We start from the raw sequence: 18,745 nt of genomic DNA, 5'->3' as shown, positions 1-18,745 counted from the left end.
TCAGTGATGATCAGCGCAGGAGTGGTATATGGGGGCTTTACAGATATTGCGATTCCATAGCTTTTCCAAGTGCAACTCGCACGACTCGCCAAAGACACCCAGAGAAGCAATGGTGCCCCCAGCGCCTACCAGAGCTTGCGCAGTCTTGAAAGACTCTGGCGTTCCCACCGCTTCAATAACCACATCAAACCCGCGTTCCTTGGTTACTGCTAGGGCTGAAGATACCGCGGTATCATGTCCATCGATCATACTGAACGTATGATCGGCGCCCATTGACTTGGCCATCACGAGTCTAGGAGCACCTCTCCCCACCATCGCCGTTATCGACGGACCGAACAGATTCTTCGCCATCTGAAGGATCATTAAGCCAATCGGGCCTGAACCTATGATTGCGACAGTAGCCCCAGGCTGAATCCCACCGTTTAGAATCCCACATTCGTAAGAAGTCGGGACGGTATCAGACAGGGTGACCGCAACTTTCTGCTCAATATTCTTCGGTAACAAATGTAGCGAGAACTGGGCGTGAGGAACGCGGACATACTCGGCCTGGGTGCCGTCGATCGTGTGTCCGAGTATCCAGCCACCCCTTTCACATTGAGAGGACATCTTCCTGCGGCAGTAGTGACAGGACCCGCAGCTGGTGATGCAAGAGATGATTACCACTTGGCCGATAGAGAAATTTGTAACAGCGGCACCCACAGTCTCAATTATTCCGACTCCTTCATGGCCGATGATGCGACCTGGTTTACATGTTGGAACGTGGCCCTGTAGAATGTGCAGGTCTGTTCCGCATATCGTGGTATGAAGCACCCTGATGATAGCATCGGTGGGCTCCAAAATGACCGGTTTTTCACGATCTTCGACTACAATCTTGTTGTCACCGGTGTAGATAGCGGCTTTCATATTTGCAGACCTTTTACACACGAGTTGGCTAGGAAACGTTCAAGGACTTGGGACGATCCCGGATGATCGAGAGTAAGTTCAGAGGAATAAGAAAAGAAAAACCAAAATGGATAAAATAAGCAACCTGGCTGGGCTCTGTATTTATAGACGCTTCACAGGCCAAAGAGGGAAAAAAAAAAGCCAGGTAAGCATGATTGAACGACGGCCTCGAATAAGTGAGCAGAAGTGACTAGTAACTAGTGACTAGCGACTAGTTGCGTTTACAGGCATTGTAACCAATAGGCAGAGGAGCAATGTCTGACGTGGGGTAATGACAGACATGTAAAAACTATACATGAGGGCCACGTATGGATCGCTATGCAGCTTACTGTTTAGAATAGGTGTTGATAGCCGATGAGCTTGGAGTGAACTACTAGATGATTCTGTGGGGTTGGAAGGCTCGATACTCAGCACCCAAAAGCAGAATTGTTATAGTGAGGATCCCAGTTATTAATTCAGTGTGGGATCAGAGAAATTGGTGATTATATCTATTCAAGCAAAGTTGCAATGTTATGAGTCTGCCCAGGTGGGGGATATATACTTTATCAAGCGCCAAGGCCCTACTCTATCGCTCCCATCGATTGGCAGTTCGAGCTGGAATGTAACACATTTAACATTCATTCGTTAATATATATGTAATGTATGTATATATATATATATATATATATATATTATACTTTGTATTCAATAGAAAAGCAAACATGATTGTAGTACCTCAGATTTGTAAGTTGACCTCTGCATTTTGGTCAGACCTCGGGACCTCCCAACCTTCTTTGGCTAGCGCTGTAAATGCACTAAGGAAATTCGGACCTGAAGTGAAACATCGCCTATACCTCGTCTAGAATGACCGTGTTCATAATGCCAGCCATTTTTTGCCCCTCTTATTAGTTATCTGTGTTACCACGATGTAATCTGATCGTGCCAAGCCTCCAGCATAGGATTTCTCTGTGTAACACCGGGTGTGGTGTTGCTTGGTACGATCACCCGTTGTTATCTGTCCCTGTCCATTTTCGGATGTATGTCGCATTCTTGAGATCGTGGAGATGATTATTGTTCCACACTACGGGATTAGACGGGTGAAAGGGGATATTCGATAACACTAAACTCCCTAACGCTAGGCTTATGACTTCGCAGGACTCTTGTTCTCACCTTCACATACCATCTTTACACCATATAAGTCCCTCCCGCTCTATATCAAGCACATACGACCACAGGGTGTGGAAAACAGGGCTTCCCGTCCGCTCAGCCGTACTTAAGCCACACGCCGGTGAGTTAGTAGTTGGGTGGGTGACCACCAGCGAATCCTCACTGTTGTATGTTTTTGTCTTTTTGTCCTTGTTTTCAGAATTCTATATTTTACATGAATTGGTTGCGATTCACTCCCTGGGAAAACTAAAGTTTGCATCGCAAATTCCTCTTCCTCCGTAATCTCATTGGAGCAGCATACATAGCCTGCACATCACTAGTCTATCCATGTACCGGGCATAACTTCCTCTTTCTTTTCTATCATTTCCCAAAACTCCCCCGCCATTTCATCCATTGGATTGGATATCCACACCTTCCAATCTCCAGGATCGGGGCTATATTCAAGAGATGATAGAAAATGGAAATGTAGAAACCCACCAAGACGAGGATTATATGCCGGGCCGGACCTTTCAAGGCCAACATATATCCATTGGTCTGGATCCACAACACCGGATGTCCATAAGGCTTTTTCCTTCGCTCCGTAAGTGACCAGGTCAACACCTGCCAATTTGAGCTCTGATGCCCATAGCTGAACAATGGGATTAAAATTATATCGAGCTCGCCTAATTTCAGCCCAGTTTTTGGTGAAAAAGAACAGGAACTGTACGAAAGGGGTAAAAGCTCTTCCCAGACGGAAGATTAAGTGGCAGGGATCTGCAGAGGCTGCAATTGCATCAGAAAGAAGCTGACGCCATTGATGAATATTGTTGGTTCTCTTGGAAGAGAAATCAACCGCCATACCCGTCACAATATGATAAAGGAGGGTCTCTCCATCATCGTTTTTGAGAAGAAATGCAGCTGGGTCGATGTGATCACCGCCCATCGCAATTCGGAGTGTAGTTGGGGATGCACAGCGCACCCACCAAGTATCAAGGGTCATTGCTCGTTTAAATCGAAAATCAAGAGGTAACTCCGAGTAAGACCTGAACGAGTACTCTTGTATTAAAGATAGAGCTTGAGGGGGGCCTTGAAAGCCGGAGGTCTCTCCGATTCTCTTATCAAGGTCTTCGAATAGCTCGTCTCCAAAATCACGAGCAAATAATCGATATAGTTCGAGGGTGAGAGAAACTGTCTCTGGATGATCTATCCAATCTCTTGCACTGGTATTGACTACCCCGAAAGGGGTACTATAGTGCATCAGCTGGCATTCTTGGGATAAAATAATTGTTAGGATTTAGGAAACGTACGCTCCCCAATTGTCCCTTTGACCTGGATTGGCACCATTGTCCAATAGCATTTGACACACGCCCAGTTGACGATGCTGAGCCGCTACCTGAACAATTTTAATAAGATAAAAATTAAAATAATAGCCCTGGATTTAGGTTGTACTTACGTGTAACAAACTTTCGCCATAGGAATTGCAGTCGAAAGGAGATGCGAGACGATTTGTGAACAAGTTTTGGATCTCTGCAATGTTGCCAGATTGACAATGAAGAAATATTGGCGATCTCGATGGTAAGACATTATTTGCTTGAATACTGAAAGCAAAATTTGAAAAGCCACGACATATATCAATAGTCCACAATTTGTCCATGAAAGCTAGTGGGGTTCGAAAACGGAATGTTCTTCTATTGAGCCCGCGTTGTCGCGATGATGGGTATTTTGCGCTTTGTAGGCTTTTTTTTAGAAGTTAGAATTCGCGACATAATAGTGATAGGTTTTTAATGACTACACTTACCACTTTTCTTGATCTATGCACGGCTCAGATGTAGTGGAATTTTTCGATGGGATCGATGAATCAATCTTGAGGGTGAGGTCGCGTAGAGAAGTACTAATCGCATAGTAAAGGATATTAGTTTTGTGAAGAGAGGATTTTTGCTTGTAGAGTAGATACTTCGACTGAGGAAAGGCGGAAATTGTATATCACATGAAAGGAAATACCAGCAATATATACTCACCTATAGTACGCTTGTTGAAGAAGCAGAAGCGTGCCCTTCATACGCTCCAACTCCTGTTTGTGAGCTTGCAGCGATTCCTTTTTTAGGGCAAGCTTTATGGTTCCAAGCTTTCCCTTCGTGGTTTGATGTTTATATTTCTGTATGGTAGATACTACCGATTCTAGGGTGTTTTGAAAGGCACGCAAACGCCGCTCCGTAGATGGAAGATTGAGAGATCCCAGCATCTCTGGCTCCAGGCTGGTCAAAATAACCTGTATCATTTCAATTTCATCAATAAGATTTTGAAATTCTGTGGGAGCAGATTTGACAAATGCACGTAGACCTTTCAACTTGTCAATGCTGTCAACGATCTGTTCCACCAAGGAGAGACAACCGAGAGCGACTCCCAGTACTTCAGCCATATTGGATGCACTAGGGTAGCTGAAGTTGAACAATTAATGTTGATTCCATAAATATTCATGGAATAGATACCGAGAGTTTAAAGCTGGACGGTATTAGATGAAGGATATCTGAAGAACAATTGAGGGGGGGCAGTGTTCTTTGGGGGCTGAGCCCCTCTTACCCTGTCTCGTATCCCATCTCTACACAGTAGATTTATCATATCACCACCACCCTAAGAGGATTCAACATTGGTTTAAAAAATATAATGGACCCCAAAGGCATTGTATTTTAGCCACAAGCCACATGGTGAGTTGGTAGTTGAGTGCCGAGTGAATTATTGTATGTTTTTGCTCTGTATTTCTTCCATACATTCTATAGATACGGAGTGCATATCATACATAGTATGTATTGGTTAATGATACCAATGTAAGATGATACCGTATTTTGCTTACGAGGTACATGACTTGCCTACATATGAGGAGAGAAGTAAGAAAATCAGTTCTAAGGTTGAAATTCAGCCTCATGTTTACTAGTACCTAGTGTTTATATCTGAAAGCTTTAGCTAAGCGTAAACCAGATTATAGGATTAGACGGGATATAGAAAAAGAGACAAAATAATCATATTATACCACCCTTGTAAGTCAGATTTTGACCTCGCTGCAAAAAAAGACACGAAATCTGTGCCAAACTGCAAATATGTAAAACAATTCTCACTCGCTATCTTACAAAAGGCCTCCCAACATAATTCTCCCCGAGGCAGCCACACCTTATTTGTGCCATATCCCATTCTTCTTCCACCTTTTTTTTTCATATAATCCACACGTCGCTCGTCCAAAAGACAAGGTCATATATGAACCGTGCTAGGCATTCTTGCCAACCGGCATTGACTAAACTTCGAGAACAACTGAATGGTAGTGATCAGTTTCTCCAAAAGGAACTCAACGCTGCGTTGATCCATGGTCTCTTCAGTAGCTGTGATCATGAGCTCAAGCTGAGATCCGTGTTCTACGGAAATGATACCTAGCTGACCATGCGCCAACTTAGAGCTGGCCCAATCACAACTAGACGACGAGCGAACACCACCCATTTCGAAGGGTTCCATGACTTCTTCGCTCTGATGGTGAACAAGGCAAGCCATTTTCGAGCCTGGTTGCCACCCTGTGCAAGATTCTGCAATAGCATCAAATGATGCCTCATCATGTGCAGTGATTTCTAGCTGCTGTACCTGAACATGATCCAAGAAATCTTCCACCGTCCACTCAGGCTCAATCCTGATTCGAACAGGCAGGTGATTCAAGCATGGCCCAATGGCAGTATTGGCATCCAAAAAGGAACTTCCGCGTCCGTGGACCACCTGGCCTAAAATGATATCTGATTGCGTGGTTTTCTCAAACAGGATCCACGAGAAAGCTGCTTTCACGAGCGTGGACATGGTAATATCGGGTGGGAGAGTGGGAATTGCCATTTGCCGCTTTTCGACTATGTCATTGTCCGAAACTCGTGCCTTCCCAGTTTGACGAAGGGGATCGAGAGCAGTGGATGGAGCACCTTGGAGGTATCTTCGCCAGAATGAAATCTCGGCTTTGTTCAGATCGCCCATTCGCTTATAAGCGACATCTTTGAATTGCACGGCCTGATGAAGAGGCTCCTCATGATAGGCTTTTGTGATTGCCTTCCACAGCAATGGTATAGAGGCTCCATCATACTGTGCATGGGATATGTGAAGAATCAATGCAGAGCACTGCTTGATGGGGCTAGTGACGATAGTAAAGCTGACTGGCATTATACCCTGGGCTGTACAGGGTGGAACCTTCTGTTCGGACTCTCGAGCAACATATGCCTCTGGATCATCACATTGAACAAGATTCAGCACAGGCTCAACTTCCCGGAGGATCACCTGGAGGAATCGCCCATTTGTCTCCACAAAGACTGTGCGCAAGATGCTGTGGTGAGCCACAACCTTGTTGCAGGCGATTCTCAGTCTATCGATGTCCAGGACCACTGGCAATATTTGTGCCATCGAGACTGGCGACGCATGGGTTATGTAGAAGACTTGGAATGGTAGCGCCGGTATAATATCTTCCACATTCTCTTTGACCACCGAATGTCCCCGTGGGAAGTGAGAGACGAAGAGCTCTGTACGCTCGTGATCCGTAACCAGGGAGTAGGGTCTATGGGACCACAAGGAAGAATCTGCAGTCTGTATTCCATCCATGATATCGGCGGAGTCCACGGTGGTAGCATGTTTGGCAACACCCATCAATGTTTTCCACTGGAACAAACTCTCCACTGAATGCGCAATTCCAGCCGCCCGAGCCCTCGATGCGACTTTGAGAGCCGAGATGGAATCACCTCCCAGCTGGAAGAAGCTGTCTTCAGCACCAATCTGGTCGATTGCGATATTGAGTACCTGTGCCCAGATGTGCTGCAAATCCCGCTCTGGCCCCACGGCGGGCACTCGCTTATGTGAAGGGGCTTCGGCAAACAATGACTCCAGCTGTACTCGCGTTGCGCCCGCCGCCGAGTCTCTCAACCGCTTTCGGTCAACCTTGCCACTAGGTGTGTGAGGTGCCCGTCGAATCGGGATGAAAGCAGACGGTATCATATACTCCGGAAGGACATCACGGAGTTGACGTTTGACACTTGATATCTGGGCCGCAAAGTTGGTCGGGGCGACAATTTCCAGGGACGGGATCGCTGAGGTGGATAGCAATGAAGCTGTCTCAGCCGATTTTGAAGAGACAAAGACAACCAAGCATTTGGAGTTCGTTGAAGCCATTGGAGTCACAATCTCAGCCACAATGTCTGTCAGATCCTCGGGCCAGATCTTCTGCAGTCGCTCCTCAACTTCGGCAAGCTCAAACCGCTGACCTCGTAGCTTGACCTGGAGGTCTTTTCGTCCTATGAATGAGAGAGATCCGTCCTCCTCATAACGTACAAGGTCACCTGTTCGATAAACCCGGCCTTCCTTTAGACCATCAGTGAAGCCGAAACGTCGCATCCATACTGGAGCTGAGATGTAGCTTGCAGCTGTTTGATCGGGACTGTTCAAATATCCGCGACCTACTAGAGGGCCTTGAAGAAGAAGCTCACCCACTGCACCAATAGGAGCGATTCGTTGGGGGTTTCGTGGGTCGACCACCCAACAGGCGCCTGCAATCGGTTTTCCGATATTACCACCCTGTGACTTAGAGTCAATTGAGGACTGCACAGTAAACGCTACTGTGCATTCTGCTGGACCGTACACGGGCATAATCCGTGCATGTGGAACCCACTGCTTAATATCGCTTGACCGAAGGGGTTCTCCACCAAGCATCAGCGTTCGGAGTGATCCCAACTCGCTTGGCTTTATTGCGCGCAGCACACTTGGTGTTAAATGGGCATGGGTAGGCCGTAGCACTTGCAATGCCTCGGTGAGCCGGCCTCTGCGCTCAGACTCCGTCAGAACGCAGACGCAAGCCCCTGCAAGCAATGTACCGAGTATTTCCAAAATGCTGACGTCAAAGGCATAGGAAGAGAAGTTCAGGACCCGATCACCTGGGCAAACACCCATCAGGTGGTTAATTTGTGTGGACATAGTCATAAAGGAACCATCCTCAATGACCACACCCTTTGGTTTACCAGTTGAACCAGAGGTGAACACCGCATAAAGAGCACGGTCTGTGCCCAAACGGGTCGTCTTGTGAACGGGCACCGATGCGGACTCGGAGTCGATCCTTCGAGGCATGACCACAGCATTGTGGAACAGTGCCTCGGCTTCATGACGATGCTCGGGCAATGTCAGTATGAAAAGAGGCTTCACCTCTTCACAGATGGTCCGAAGCCGCTCTTTTGGATGCGTGGTGTCTAGAAGAACGAAGGATGCCCCTGCCTTGAGCACAGCTAACACTGCTACCACAGTCCAGCACGACCGATCCAAGTATATTGGAACAAAGACCTCCGATGTGGCTCCCTGTAAACGCAAGAGGCTAACCACATGAGTAGAAAGAATGTCTAATTCTTTATACGTGAGGTCGAAGTCGGAAGACGAGACGGCTAGACCCGATGGTTGCCTGTCACAATGCCGAGAAATCACATCAGTGACCGACTCCGAACGTCGTTCAGGGAATCCAGTGTTCCAGGCTTGCAGCTGCTGGATATCCTTGTCATTGAGAGTAACAATTTCGTGCACTGGCCTTTCTGGATGACGGTGCACCTGCTGCAAAATGTGGCTAAATTGGTCTAGCAGATGTTCAACTTGCCATGTTGGAATGACAAACTCATCATTGGAAACTGCAACAGTCACCGTATTTGGATTGAGCATAACGGCGATTTGGATGGCGTAGGTATTTGATGCAGCGTCTCCAGATGATGTTCCCATGGGTTCCATAGGGTGATCATCTCCGGTGCCCAAGTCTTCAACCTCTCCTCTCCCCTCCACGAGCAGTGTTTGGAAAGAACAGGCCTGCTTGGCCTCTGGTCCAAGAGCAGAAATTTCAGGTAGTCCAACCTGTTCGAATGGAATGAGCTGTATTGTCCGCTCTTGCAGATTTCTGAGGCCCTGTGAGACGGTCGCATTACCATCGATTTGCACGCGCAAAGGAAGCGTGGCAATTGTTGGACCAGCCATTCCTTCAATACCATCGACGGATGCTGTTCGGCCAGGGGACACAATACCGAATACCACATCGTCATTACTCTGGTAGTGAGACTGAACAAGAGCCCATGCAAAACGAATGGCAGTGGTTCGACTGACACATTCATCCATGACTGGGCCTGTCTCAATTGTTCGTACCGTCTGTTTTGAAGCCTGCGGCCGATATGATGGAGAAGGAAGTGCAGGGAATGGCTCAGCGGTGAGCTCTTGGAATTCACGACGCCAGTGTTCGAGCGCGTTCTTTTGTTGGGACAAGGAGTGTTTGATGAATTCCTTGAACGGAGTCATCTCGGAGGGTACCAACGCCTGGCCCCGGTAGGCTTGTCTTGCACGGTGCACAAGCAGAGGTAGTGACCAAGAGTCATACAGAGCATGATGAATGGTGATAAGCAGGTCAAGTTGCTGAGATATCTTGGAGTCCTCACTTAAGACTGGGATGACTTCGAACTGCACTAGTGGCTGGCCTAGAAGAACGTTCCACTGTAACCTTTTGTCTTTCTTCATGCCCGGCGAGATCCAGTGAAGCTCGCTGTTCTGTACCAGGACCTGCATGAAGCCAGACTCCGTGTGAATGAACCGGGTGTGCAGAATTCCGTTGTTTTTTGCCACCATCTCCCAAGCAGTCTTTAATAAAGACAGATCTGTATCTGTCCCTAGACGGAAACGATGGTATGCGATGTATGACCCAGGGCGCTCTGCTGTCAAAGCTACCATACCAGCCTGTAATGCGGTACAGGGGTATATATCCGCGATATTATCTATCGGGAGATTGCATTGCTCCATTGCCTGTGATATGAATTCTTCCTTGTCATTTGTCGGGAGCATCGAGAACGCCGGCACGAAGTCCTCTAACAATTTTGATTCTGAGGTTGGCAATTCCTTCGGTTCTGGCATTGCGCAATTTAGTGCGAGATCGCTAAGCTTAGGGTTTAAGAAGATATCAGCAACACCCAGCTGAATACCCTGTTCGCTGGCCCTTGTGGCTAGCCTCATTGCTGCGATCGAGTCTCCGCCCAAGCGGAAGAAGTTGTCATCAGGTCCAATTGTCTCAGCAGGGCGAGCCAGGACTTCAGCCCAACATTTTTGCAATGTGAGTTCACCCTTTGTCAATTCTCTTAACTCTCGCAGGTGGCTTTTGGTAGCGCCTTGAGCAATCTGTTCTCGTAGCCCTTGAGCAGCTGCATCCCGCACTTTCTTCCGATCAATCTTTCCATTCACCAATCGTGGTACCTGGTATACAGGAATAAATGCAGAGGGAATAAGATAAGCTGGAACGTCTGCCCGAAGACGTGATTGCATCTGCTCCACGGCCGCTTCGAAGGCTTCAATATCGCTGTCTTCTGGTTGAACAATGGAGGCTACCAATTGCGCATCTTTTGTACCATTTGGTGAGATCAAATCTACAAAGACTTCAGGGTCGTTGATAGGGAAGCACTGCTGAACATGGTGCTCAACTTCAGCAAGTTCAATACGTTGTCCGCGCAACTTGACTTGTCGATCTTTTCGACCGAGATATTGTATAGAGCCATCCACAAGACGCCTCACAAGGTCACCTGTTCGGTATAAGACGCCATTTTGGGAACCACGGATCTTGCATAACCAAATGGAATACGGAACAAATGCTGCTGCCATGGCCTCCGGACGATTGACGTAGCCACGACCGACAATAGGACCCTCGATCAGAAGTTCTCCGACAGAACCCACAGGCACGAGCTTCTCTGGGCTGCTTGGATGCGCCACCCATGCGACACAGCCAACAGGGTGTCCGATATTTGATTCATCCTGTGCGAGGTATTGTGGCGATGGCTGGGCTGTGGAAATGACAGAACATTCCGAAGGGCCGTAAGCATTCATCAAGCGTACATGAGGTGACCAGCGACGAACATCGTCCCTAGTCATGCCCTCTCCGCCGAGAACAAGTGTTTCCAAGGTTGACACATCCTGTGGATTTAGAATGCGTGCCACAGAAGGGGTCAGTAGTGTCCAGTTCACCTGCATCTCGCGGATTGCATGGCCTAATCTTTGATTTCGGTCTCTATCGGACGGGATGCAGATGCAGCCACCTACCAAAAGCGTGTCAATCATTTCCACAATACTAGCGTCAAACGCATAAGAGGCAAATTGAATGACTCGGGAGTTTTTATGAAGACGAAGTGCCTTGGTATGTGCGGCTGACGCTGACAGGAAGGACTGGTGCTCGATGACGCTTGCCTTGGGCCTACCGGTTGACCCAGACGTAAAAACAGCATATGCGGATGAATTTGGACTAGTCACTGATGGGATAATGACTTTTCGAATCTCTAAATGGCCTCGGTCTTCCGGGATAATGGTTCTCGGTGCCAGGCTGGATGCAAGTTCAAGGTATTTCGATGAGGTAATGATAACTGGACACTGGAAGTTCATTTGAACCATCTCTTGCAGTCTCTCTGGTGGGTGCGACGGGTCAAGTAAGATGAATGCTCCACCTGCCTTCATAATGGCGAGTATGGCGACAACTGTCCATCGGGATGTTTCACGGCATACTGGCACAAATACCTCAGGACCCACACCAAGCCGGGCCAGGTCCTTTGCCAGTAGCGACGAAAGAAGGTCAAGGGCTTCATATGTGAATTGGCCATCCCAGGCATGGACGGCAGGGGATGTGGGTTGCGTAGTTGTGATTCGCTCTATGTCAGTGTGAATACAAGACCGTACTGTTTGCGGTAGGTTGTAATTGAAACGGAGCATGTGGCTCTCATTCATTCCCATTGACAGATTGATGTCGCTCAGATTGATGATAGCGGGATCAATAAGTTGGAGAACAATGTGATGAAAGGTGTCAGCAACCAATTCAGCCTGAGCTTCAGCCACAGTGTGCGTCCAGTATGTCAAATCACCATCAATGGTCTCGTCACGAGAAGTGATATTGATGGTCAAGTCATACTGTGATTTGGTAAGTCATAGAAATACAAAAAGAACATTTCAGCCACTATTCCGCACATACCTCAGTTGAGTCAATCCCGTCTTCTGGTTGCAACTTGATCCTTTCGGACTGATCAGAGAACAGACTGCCGGGGTCCTTTTGTAATGACATCGCTGTATTGAACAAAGGTTGACCGGAGAGATTTAAAGAATGCATGACCTCTGCCAAAGAGCAATGTTGGTGATCAAGACTTTGAGCGTAGGCCGAATGATTTTCGGCAAGCGTCGAGAGAACCGATAATTCATCAGCTAGATGTAGGCGGCAAATCAAAAGATTGATCAAAGGCCCAGAGATATCATGCGCATCTCGCACTGGAATATCGCGGCAAGCATTGAGATATCCGAAGCATACAGACTCACTTCCTGTGTATACACGGAGAACAATACCCCAAGCGACTTGTAGCAAACTGGAAATAGTGATGCTATGATTCCGGCAGAAGGAGCTGAGATCTTTCCCGACACTCATGGAGAAGGGTACGGATTTTAGAGAGCTTGGTGCGGTCCTGTGCTCTTTCAATCCAATAGACGGGAAAATAGACGGGTGAACATTAGTCAAGTATTCCTTCCAGTAAGATTCTGAGGCCTTATTGTCCCGCGTTTGCAGATACCCGAGATACCTGCTATAGCAGCCGGCAGGCTTCTCGTCCAGTGTACCATTGAATGCTTGGTGCAATTCCGACAACAATCTTTGCTCTGTGATACCGTCAACAAGGATGTGGTGGATAGCCAGCTGGCAGTAAGCTCCACCATCAGGCTCAATTGCCACAGTAAGCTGATGGGGAGGGCGGCCCTTCGTGTTTGACGACTTTGAATTCAAAAGGAACTCGTCTGAAAGCGACGGAACTTGGTCTTCTGCACGCAATTCAGATCCCGAGGATGTCTTGATGTTTGCCTCGCAATTTCTCAGGACTACTTGGACAGGATGACCGTGCCCTGTGACGCCATCAGTGAAGACAGTGCGCAAGATGGGTTGACGATCAACAACCTTCTGCCATGCTTCTTTGATTTCTGTGATATCGATTGGCTTGGAAATTGTTGGGTACAGAGACCACCGAATATGAGACCAGTATACTTGAGGGTTTCTCAATTGGCTCAGCCACATGCCGAGTTGAATAGGTGAGCAAGGGAACATGTCCTGGATTCCAGACGGGGACACATCGAATCGACCTGAGACCTGATGGAGTAGGCTGTGAAGCTGTTCCTCGCTTGCAAGTGACAGCAACGGGAAATCGACGGCGGAGAGTCGCTGTTCCTGCTGCAGCTCCATGGGGAGTTCCTCAAGTGTTTGTAGGCAATTGTTGATCCATTGATCTAGCCGATCCTGATTCTGTAGTCGTTTGTTATAGATGAAAGACAAGTTGAGCGAGCCGTTCATGACGGTTGCGTTCACATCAATCAGGGCCATGCGCGGCAAATCAGCTGCCATGGGGAGCAGGGTATCGTCTTGGACTGATGTTATCTGAAGGAGGGCACCCGGGCGTTCAAATTGTTGAAAAAGTCCGGTGTAGTTGAAAAGAATCTCCATTGGCGAATGACCCTGGAACCTTTTCGGTCCGTCGGGGTGGAGGAATCGCGATGCAAAGTATGCCCATCCGTTGGTGGATATTCCGCGGCGACCGGCTTTAGTCAACTGCAAGATCCTTCTGACGCTGTCTTCCTTCTTAACATCCAAAAACAAGGGCGCAATAGTGGTGAACCATCCAACTGTCCGGGAGATTTCAATATCTGCGTCCCATGGTTCTCTTCCATGCCCTTCGCTGAACATGGTGGGTGCAGGTCGATTGTCAAATGCCTGAACAAAAGCATAAAGTACGGCTGCTTGAATGATTTCCACTGGCTGGGTGTGGAATGCGCCATTTGCAGCACCGATTATTGCCTCGGTTGTTTCTTTCGATACTGTTATGGTCCGTCGTGTTGCATCCGCCCAAGTATTCTCACTTAGGATAGCCTCTGAACCCCAGTAGTAGATTGGGGGGCGTGGAATTTCTGTTTTCAGAGTTTCACTGGGATTAAGGGATTCTCTGGCATAGCCTTGTTGCAGTCGACACCATTGTTGGAATGAGATGGAGAGAGGTTGTATGGTACGTCCCGTGCTGAGGATATCTTCTAGGTCTTGCAGAATGATGCGCCATGACACTAAATCAATCACAAGGTGATGGGCCATCATGCCCAAAAACTGCTCCCCGCTGTCTGTAGTGATAACGTCAACAACAATCATCACTCCCTGGACAATATCAAGGGTATTCTGGCTGGTTGACAAAATATTCTGCAGGGCTTTACGGTCATTCATAGATGACACCTGATGCTGTCTAAATCGAAGACCTCTAGACACATCAGGACTAATGAGCTGGCCCCATTGACCATCTCGTTGTTCGAAGCGGGCACGGAGCATTGAATGGGTGGCAACAATCTTCTCAATAGCTCGTTTAATCTCCGGAGGTGGAAGGGGCTTCCCAAGTCGGAGAATAAACTCGAGAGTGAACTTGTTGTGACCATTGGGCACTCGCTCAAAGAAGAGCTTCTGGATCGGGGAAAGTTCAAACCAGACATCTGTTAGATCGTCCTCCCCGGCTGGGGCAAAAGCGACAGAGCCGGAATCCTGAATCCTTTCCGCCAGTTGCCTGATTGTTGGAAAACGAAAAATATCGGCAACAGCTACTTTCAGCCCGACGGTACGACAGCCTGCAGCGACTTGCATCGCGCTGACCGAATCACCTCCCAGACGAAAGAAACTTTCTGTGGTGCCGATTTCCTCAACAGTTCGATTTAGTGTCTTCGCCCAAATTTCTTGAAGCTTTTCCTCGCGGGAACTTGATGGTGCCTCCGGTTTTGATTGCACAGCTCGATAAGCCTTCATCTCCTCCAGCGACAGTTTATTGGCCTGCTCCTGGATGTAACGTCGATTGGTCTTCCCAGATGGCGTTAGGGGTATACGGGATAGGGGTAGGAAAAACCGTGGAATCATGAAAGATGGTAGGACATCCGACATGCTGGCCTCTGCTGCAGCACAAGCTTCACGAAACTCGTCGGTTGGAGGAAGGAACTCGGCTTGATGTGTACCTTCATTTGAAGGAGATGCAGGGAGACATATAAACGCTACCAACAAAGCCTCTGGTCGATGATCGTTGATACCTTTTTGAGCAGATGACCGGAGAACTTCTGCAAGGGTTTGGCGGGCTTTCGGAAATGCTTTGTGGAGGTGGTACTCAATGTCTGCCAGTTCTAAACGCTGCCCGTGTAGCTTGACCTGAGTATCCTTCCGTCCAAAATAGCGGAAACTACCATCTCCGGTTTCTTGCACCAAATCCCCGCTTTTGTACAATTTTCCGGATGGAACAGATCCAAATTGGAGACGCCAGGGGGGTGCTTCAACGAAGGACCGAGCCGTTTGCTCGGGCATCGATAGATAACCCTTGCCAACGATTGGTCCTTCTATTAATAGTTCTCCAGCACATCCCAGTGGCATCAGCACCCGATGATCTTCTGGGTGAACAACCCATCCACACCCTCCTGTGCTGAACCCTATGTTCACTGGATCGTTGCTCTTGAGATTTGGTTGGACACTGAACACCGCGGAGCACTCCGCTGGACCGTATGCATTTCCAACATGTACAAAAGGCTCCCAGCGGACAACGTCGCTAGCCAGAACTGCCTCTCCAACAAATACCAATACCTTCAGGGACTTAACACTTTCAGGACTAATGATCCGAGTGACACTGGGCGTCAGACAGGCAACAGTCACTGAAAATCGGTTCATAGATTCAACAAGGCGACTATGACAGTCGTCTATTGACGGGATGCAAACACAGCCACCCTGAATCAGAGTACTGATATGTTCGATAATGCAAGAATCAAAGGCTGGAGATGCAAATTGTAACACACGCGAATCAGGTGTGAAGTGGTATGGCTTGCCGTGCGCCACAGAACTTGACGCAAATCCTTCGTGATGAACAATTACACCTTTTGGAGTACCCGTGGATCCAGAGGTAAATGTCAAATAGACGGGATCCTGTGGGCTGACCGAGGACCTCTTCGTTGAGATATTGAAGTGGAGCTGTTCTGAGTCGAAGGTATCCACGTTGAGTAACACTGGAACCCCAATCTGGGCCGCCAGTTCAATATGTAAACCACACGTCAATACCAGGGGAGCTCCAACGGTTTCACACATAGTCCCTAGTCGGGACTGTGGGTGTGATGGATCTAACAGCACAAAGGCAGCGCCGGCTTTCATCACAGCAAGCATGGCGACCGCCATCCACTTGGTCTTTCCCAAGAGAAGAGGTACAAATGACCCGCGGCCAATATGATGCGAGGAAAGATGGTCAGCCAATGCCGAAGACAGGTTATCAAGGGCTAGATATGAATAGTTGCCATCCCAGCCGTTGATAGCCAAGGCATGAGGTTGTTGTTGCGTGCGTCTTTCAATTAGAGTATGAACACACGGCATATCTGCAGAAGGCTTCGTTGAGATATTCTGGCGACGGAAAACACTCAGATCTTCTGGGCTCACGACACTAATATCAAGCAGGGTGAGGCTCGGCTCTGTGTCGATCTGCTCATAGATATGAATGAATTGGGAGAGTATTCGTTCCATTTGACTGGGTTCGGTTGCTGCTGGGTCAAAAGAAGCCTCAATGGTCATCGTGGTGGTCGAAGGGCGGCATCGTAGGATCAAAGGATACATGTCATACGTCATTTGGGTCGATCGACTCTGGGAGAATATGTCGGGAAGTTGATGGCCATCTCGAGGCTCGACGGAAATAAGGGTCTGGAAATGACACGCTGCTGCTGGACCGGGTCCAAGACGAAGCAGATTTTGCAATCCAACATGTTCGAATTCCATGGATTCTGCCCATTCGTCCTGTACTGCAACCAATGCTTCTGCAACAGTATTCTGCCGACACAGCTTGATACGCACTGGTACACTGGCTAGGGCAGGTCCGCTCAGTTCCTGCACTCCCGCAACTGATACTGCTCGACCCGCGTTGACTGCTCCAAATAATGTGTCATCAGAGCTAGTGTAGACCGATTGCAGGAGTGCCCATGCTAAGCGAATCTTGGTTCCGACAGTGCTCGAAGAAGTTTTGGCGTCTTGGATTCTAAAGGATCTCTCTATTCGCTCGGTTGGTCTGGCAGAATGACCCACTGTGGGTAGTTGAGGAAATACCATCATCGTGGCCTCGTGTGCGTCTCCGAATTTAGATTTCCAGAAAGCATTAGATTTGTCTTGAGTCCGCTGTACATGATCCACGAGAGGCCGAAATGGGTTTGAAGGCAGTTCCTCGCCTCTGTAGGCGGCAGCGGCCTGGCGCAACAACAATGCGATAGACCAATGGTCACAGATGGAATGATGGATTGTCACTTTGAGCTTATGCTCGGTGACATTGAAGAAGAAATACACCAGTGGAGCGCCAGCTCGCCAGGAAGGATTGGTTATCTCACCATGTATGCCATCGTCGGTCTCCTGAACCTGCCATGGAATTGATCCTCGTACCACTGCCTGTACACAGCCGCGCTGGCTTGTTGGAATCATGCGAGTCCTCAATATCGGGTTGGCTTGGGCTGTGCTCATCCAGGCTTCCTTTAGCTTATCGTGGTCAATCTCTCGTGGAAGACGGTACTCGTGTTCGATGGTGTATGCTCTTGGGTCTTTGAAAGTGAGGGCTATCATCGCTTCTTGGAGGGCGGTACAGGCATATACGTCTTCAATCTCGTCCAGAGAGCAATTGCATTGATCCGCCACTTGTTGCCAAAGTTCATCCATTGAATCCTCGCTCTCAGTTGATGGACTAGGAGGTTCTTTGTTGAAAGAGCTCAATGTTTCCTCCAATGAGCCTCTCGACTCCATTGACTCCTCCGGTGGAGTGATGGCCCCTGTGGCAGGGATATCTATTGAGCGTCTCATACTGAAGTCGGGGTGCTCTGGCACCATGAGCTCAACTTCTTTGCTCTTCACTCGATTAGAAACTATACCTGTGTTCCGGGGTTTGATATTAACAAACCTGTGCCACTCAATAGTGTCTGGTGTCGTTCCCTTTTTATTCAACACTCGACCAATCCTACCAGCAGCATTGTCATCTGCTACGAGAATAGCTAAGAGATATTGAAATGAAGTTTATACGAGAATATCGGTGACATTCCATAGTACCTAGGGCTACGGCCCGGATAAACATTATGCGCCCTGATCCAAGAAAAAAAATCATCGTATAAACTGTGGTATACGTACGCGGCAATGTAACATAAAGCTTCCTTGACGCATGCTGGAAACTCTGTATCAGCAGAAATAGACACCGTGCACAAGTATTTTCTCCCTTTCCGGCGTTTTGCGAATCTTTTTTTCGTTCTACCAAACATTTCGCCATGGCAATTCATCATCGATCGTGGCTTGTATTAAGCTTTTTTGAAAAATGTTACTGAGGAAGAATTATGTTCCGAAACCGGGGGATTTGGTACCTGAACTATTGCGTGGATTGCTAGTTGTCTCCGGAATAAGAAATTAAATTTTAAGGTTACGTCCGGAGCGGAACCCGTGTGCTTGCAGAGCGCATATTGACCCACATTTGGACCCACTTGACATCATATCTCCCATTTTGGTTAATAAGAGAATCCAAATGCAGCGATTTTGAATCTATCTATGGTACGGCCGAATGATTTTTGCTTGATGACAAGGAGCCGGTGGCTG

The 18,745-nt window shown here is 48.1% G+C and overlaps 2 protein-coding genes across 2 annotated transcripts; both read right to left on the bottom strand.

Moving 5' to 3' along the window:
* On the bottom strand, window positions 1-903 carry PGRI_089350 (uncharacterized protein; the record flags this gene model as incomplete). The annotated part of the gene is made up of 1 exon (XM_040796648.1): window positions 1-903. The coding sequence occupies one exon, from the start codon at window positions 901-903 to the stop codon at window positions 1-3; it is 903 nt and encodes a 300-aa protein (XP_040650078.1).
* Window positions 904-5,310: 4,407 nt separating this feature from the next.
* On the bottom strand, window positions 5,311-18,236 carry PGRI_089340 (AMP-dependent synthetase/ligase; the record flags this gene model as incomplete). Its single annotated transcript, XM_040796647.1, has 3 exons — window positions 5,311-12,024; window positions 12,086-18,156; window positions 18,212-18,236. The coding sequence occupies 3 exons, from the start codon at window positions 18,234-18,236 to the stop codon at window positions 5,311-5,313; spliced, it is 12,810 nt and encodes a 4,269-aa protein (XP_040650077.1).
* Between the last annotated feature and the right edge of the window lie 509 nt (window positions 18,237-18,745).

The sequence above is a fragment of the Penicillium griseofulvum genome, assembly GCF_001561935.1.
Source record: "Penicillium griseofulvum strain PG3 chromosome Unknown contig_12, whole genome shotgun sequence".
Classification (NCBI taxonomy): domain Eukaryota; kingdom Fungi; phylum Ascomycota; class Eurotiomycetes; order Eurotiales; family Aspergillaceae; genus Penicillium; species Penicillium griseofulvum.
The sequence above is the reverse complement of the archived record's forward strand: the minus strand, read 5'-3'. Positions and strand labels throughout refer to the sequence as shown.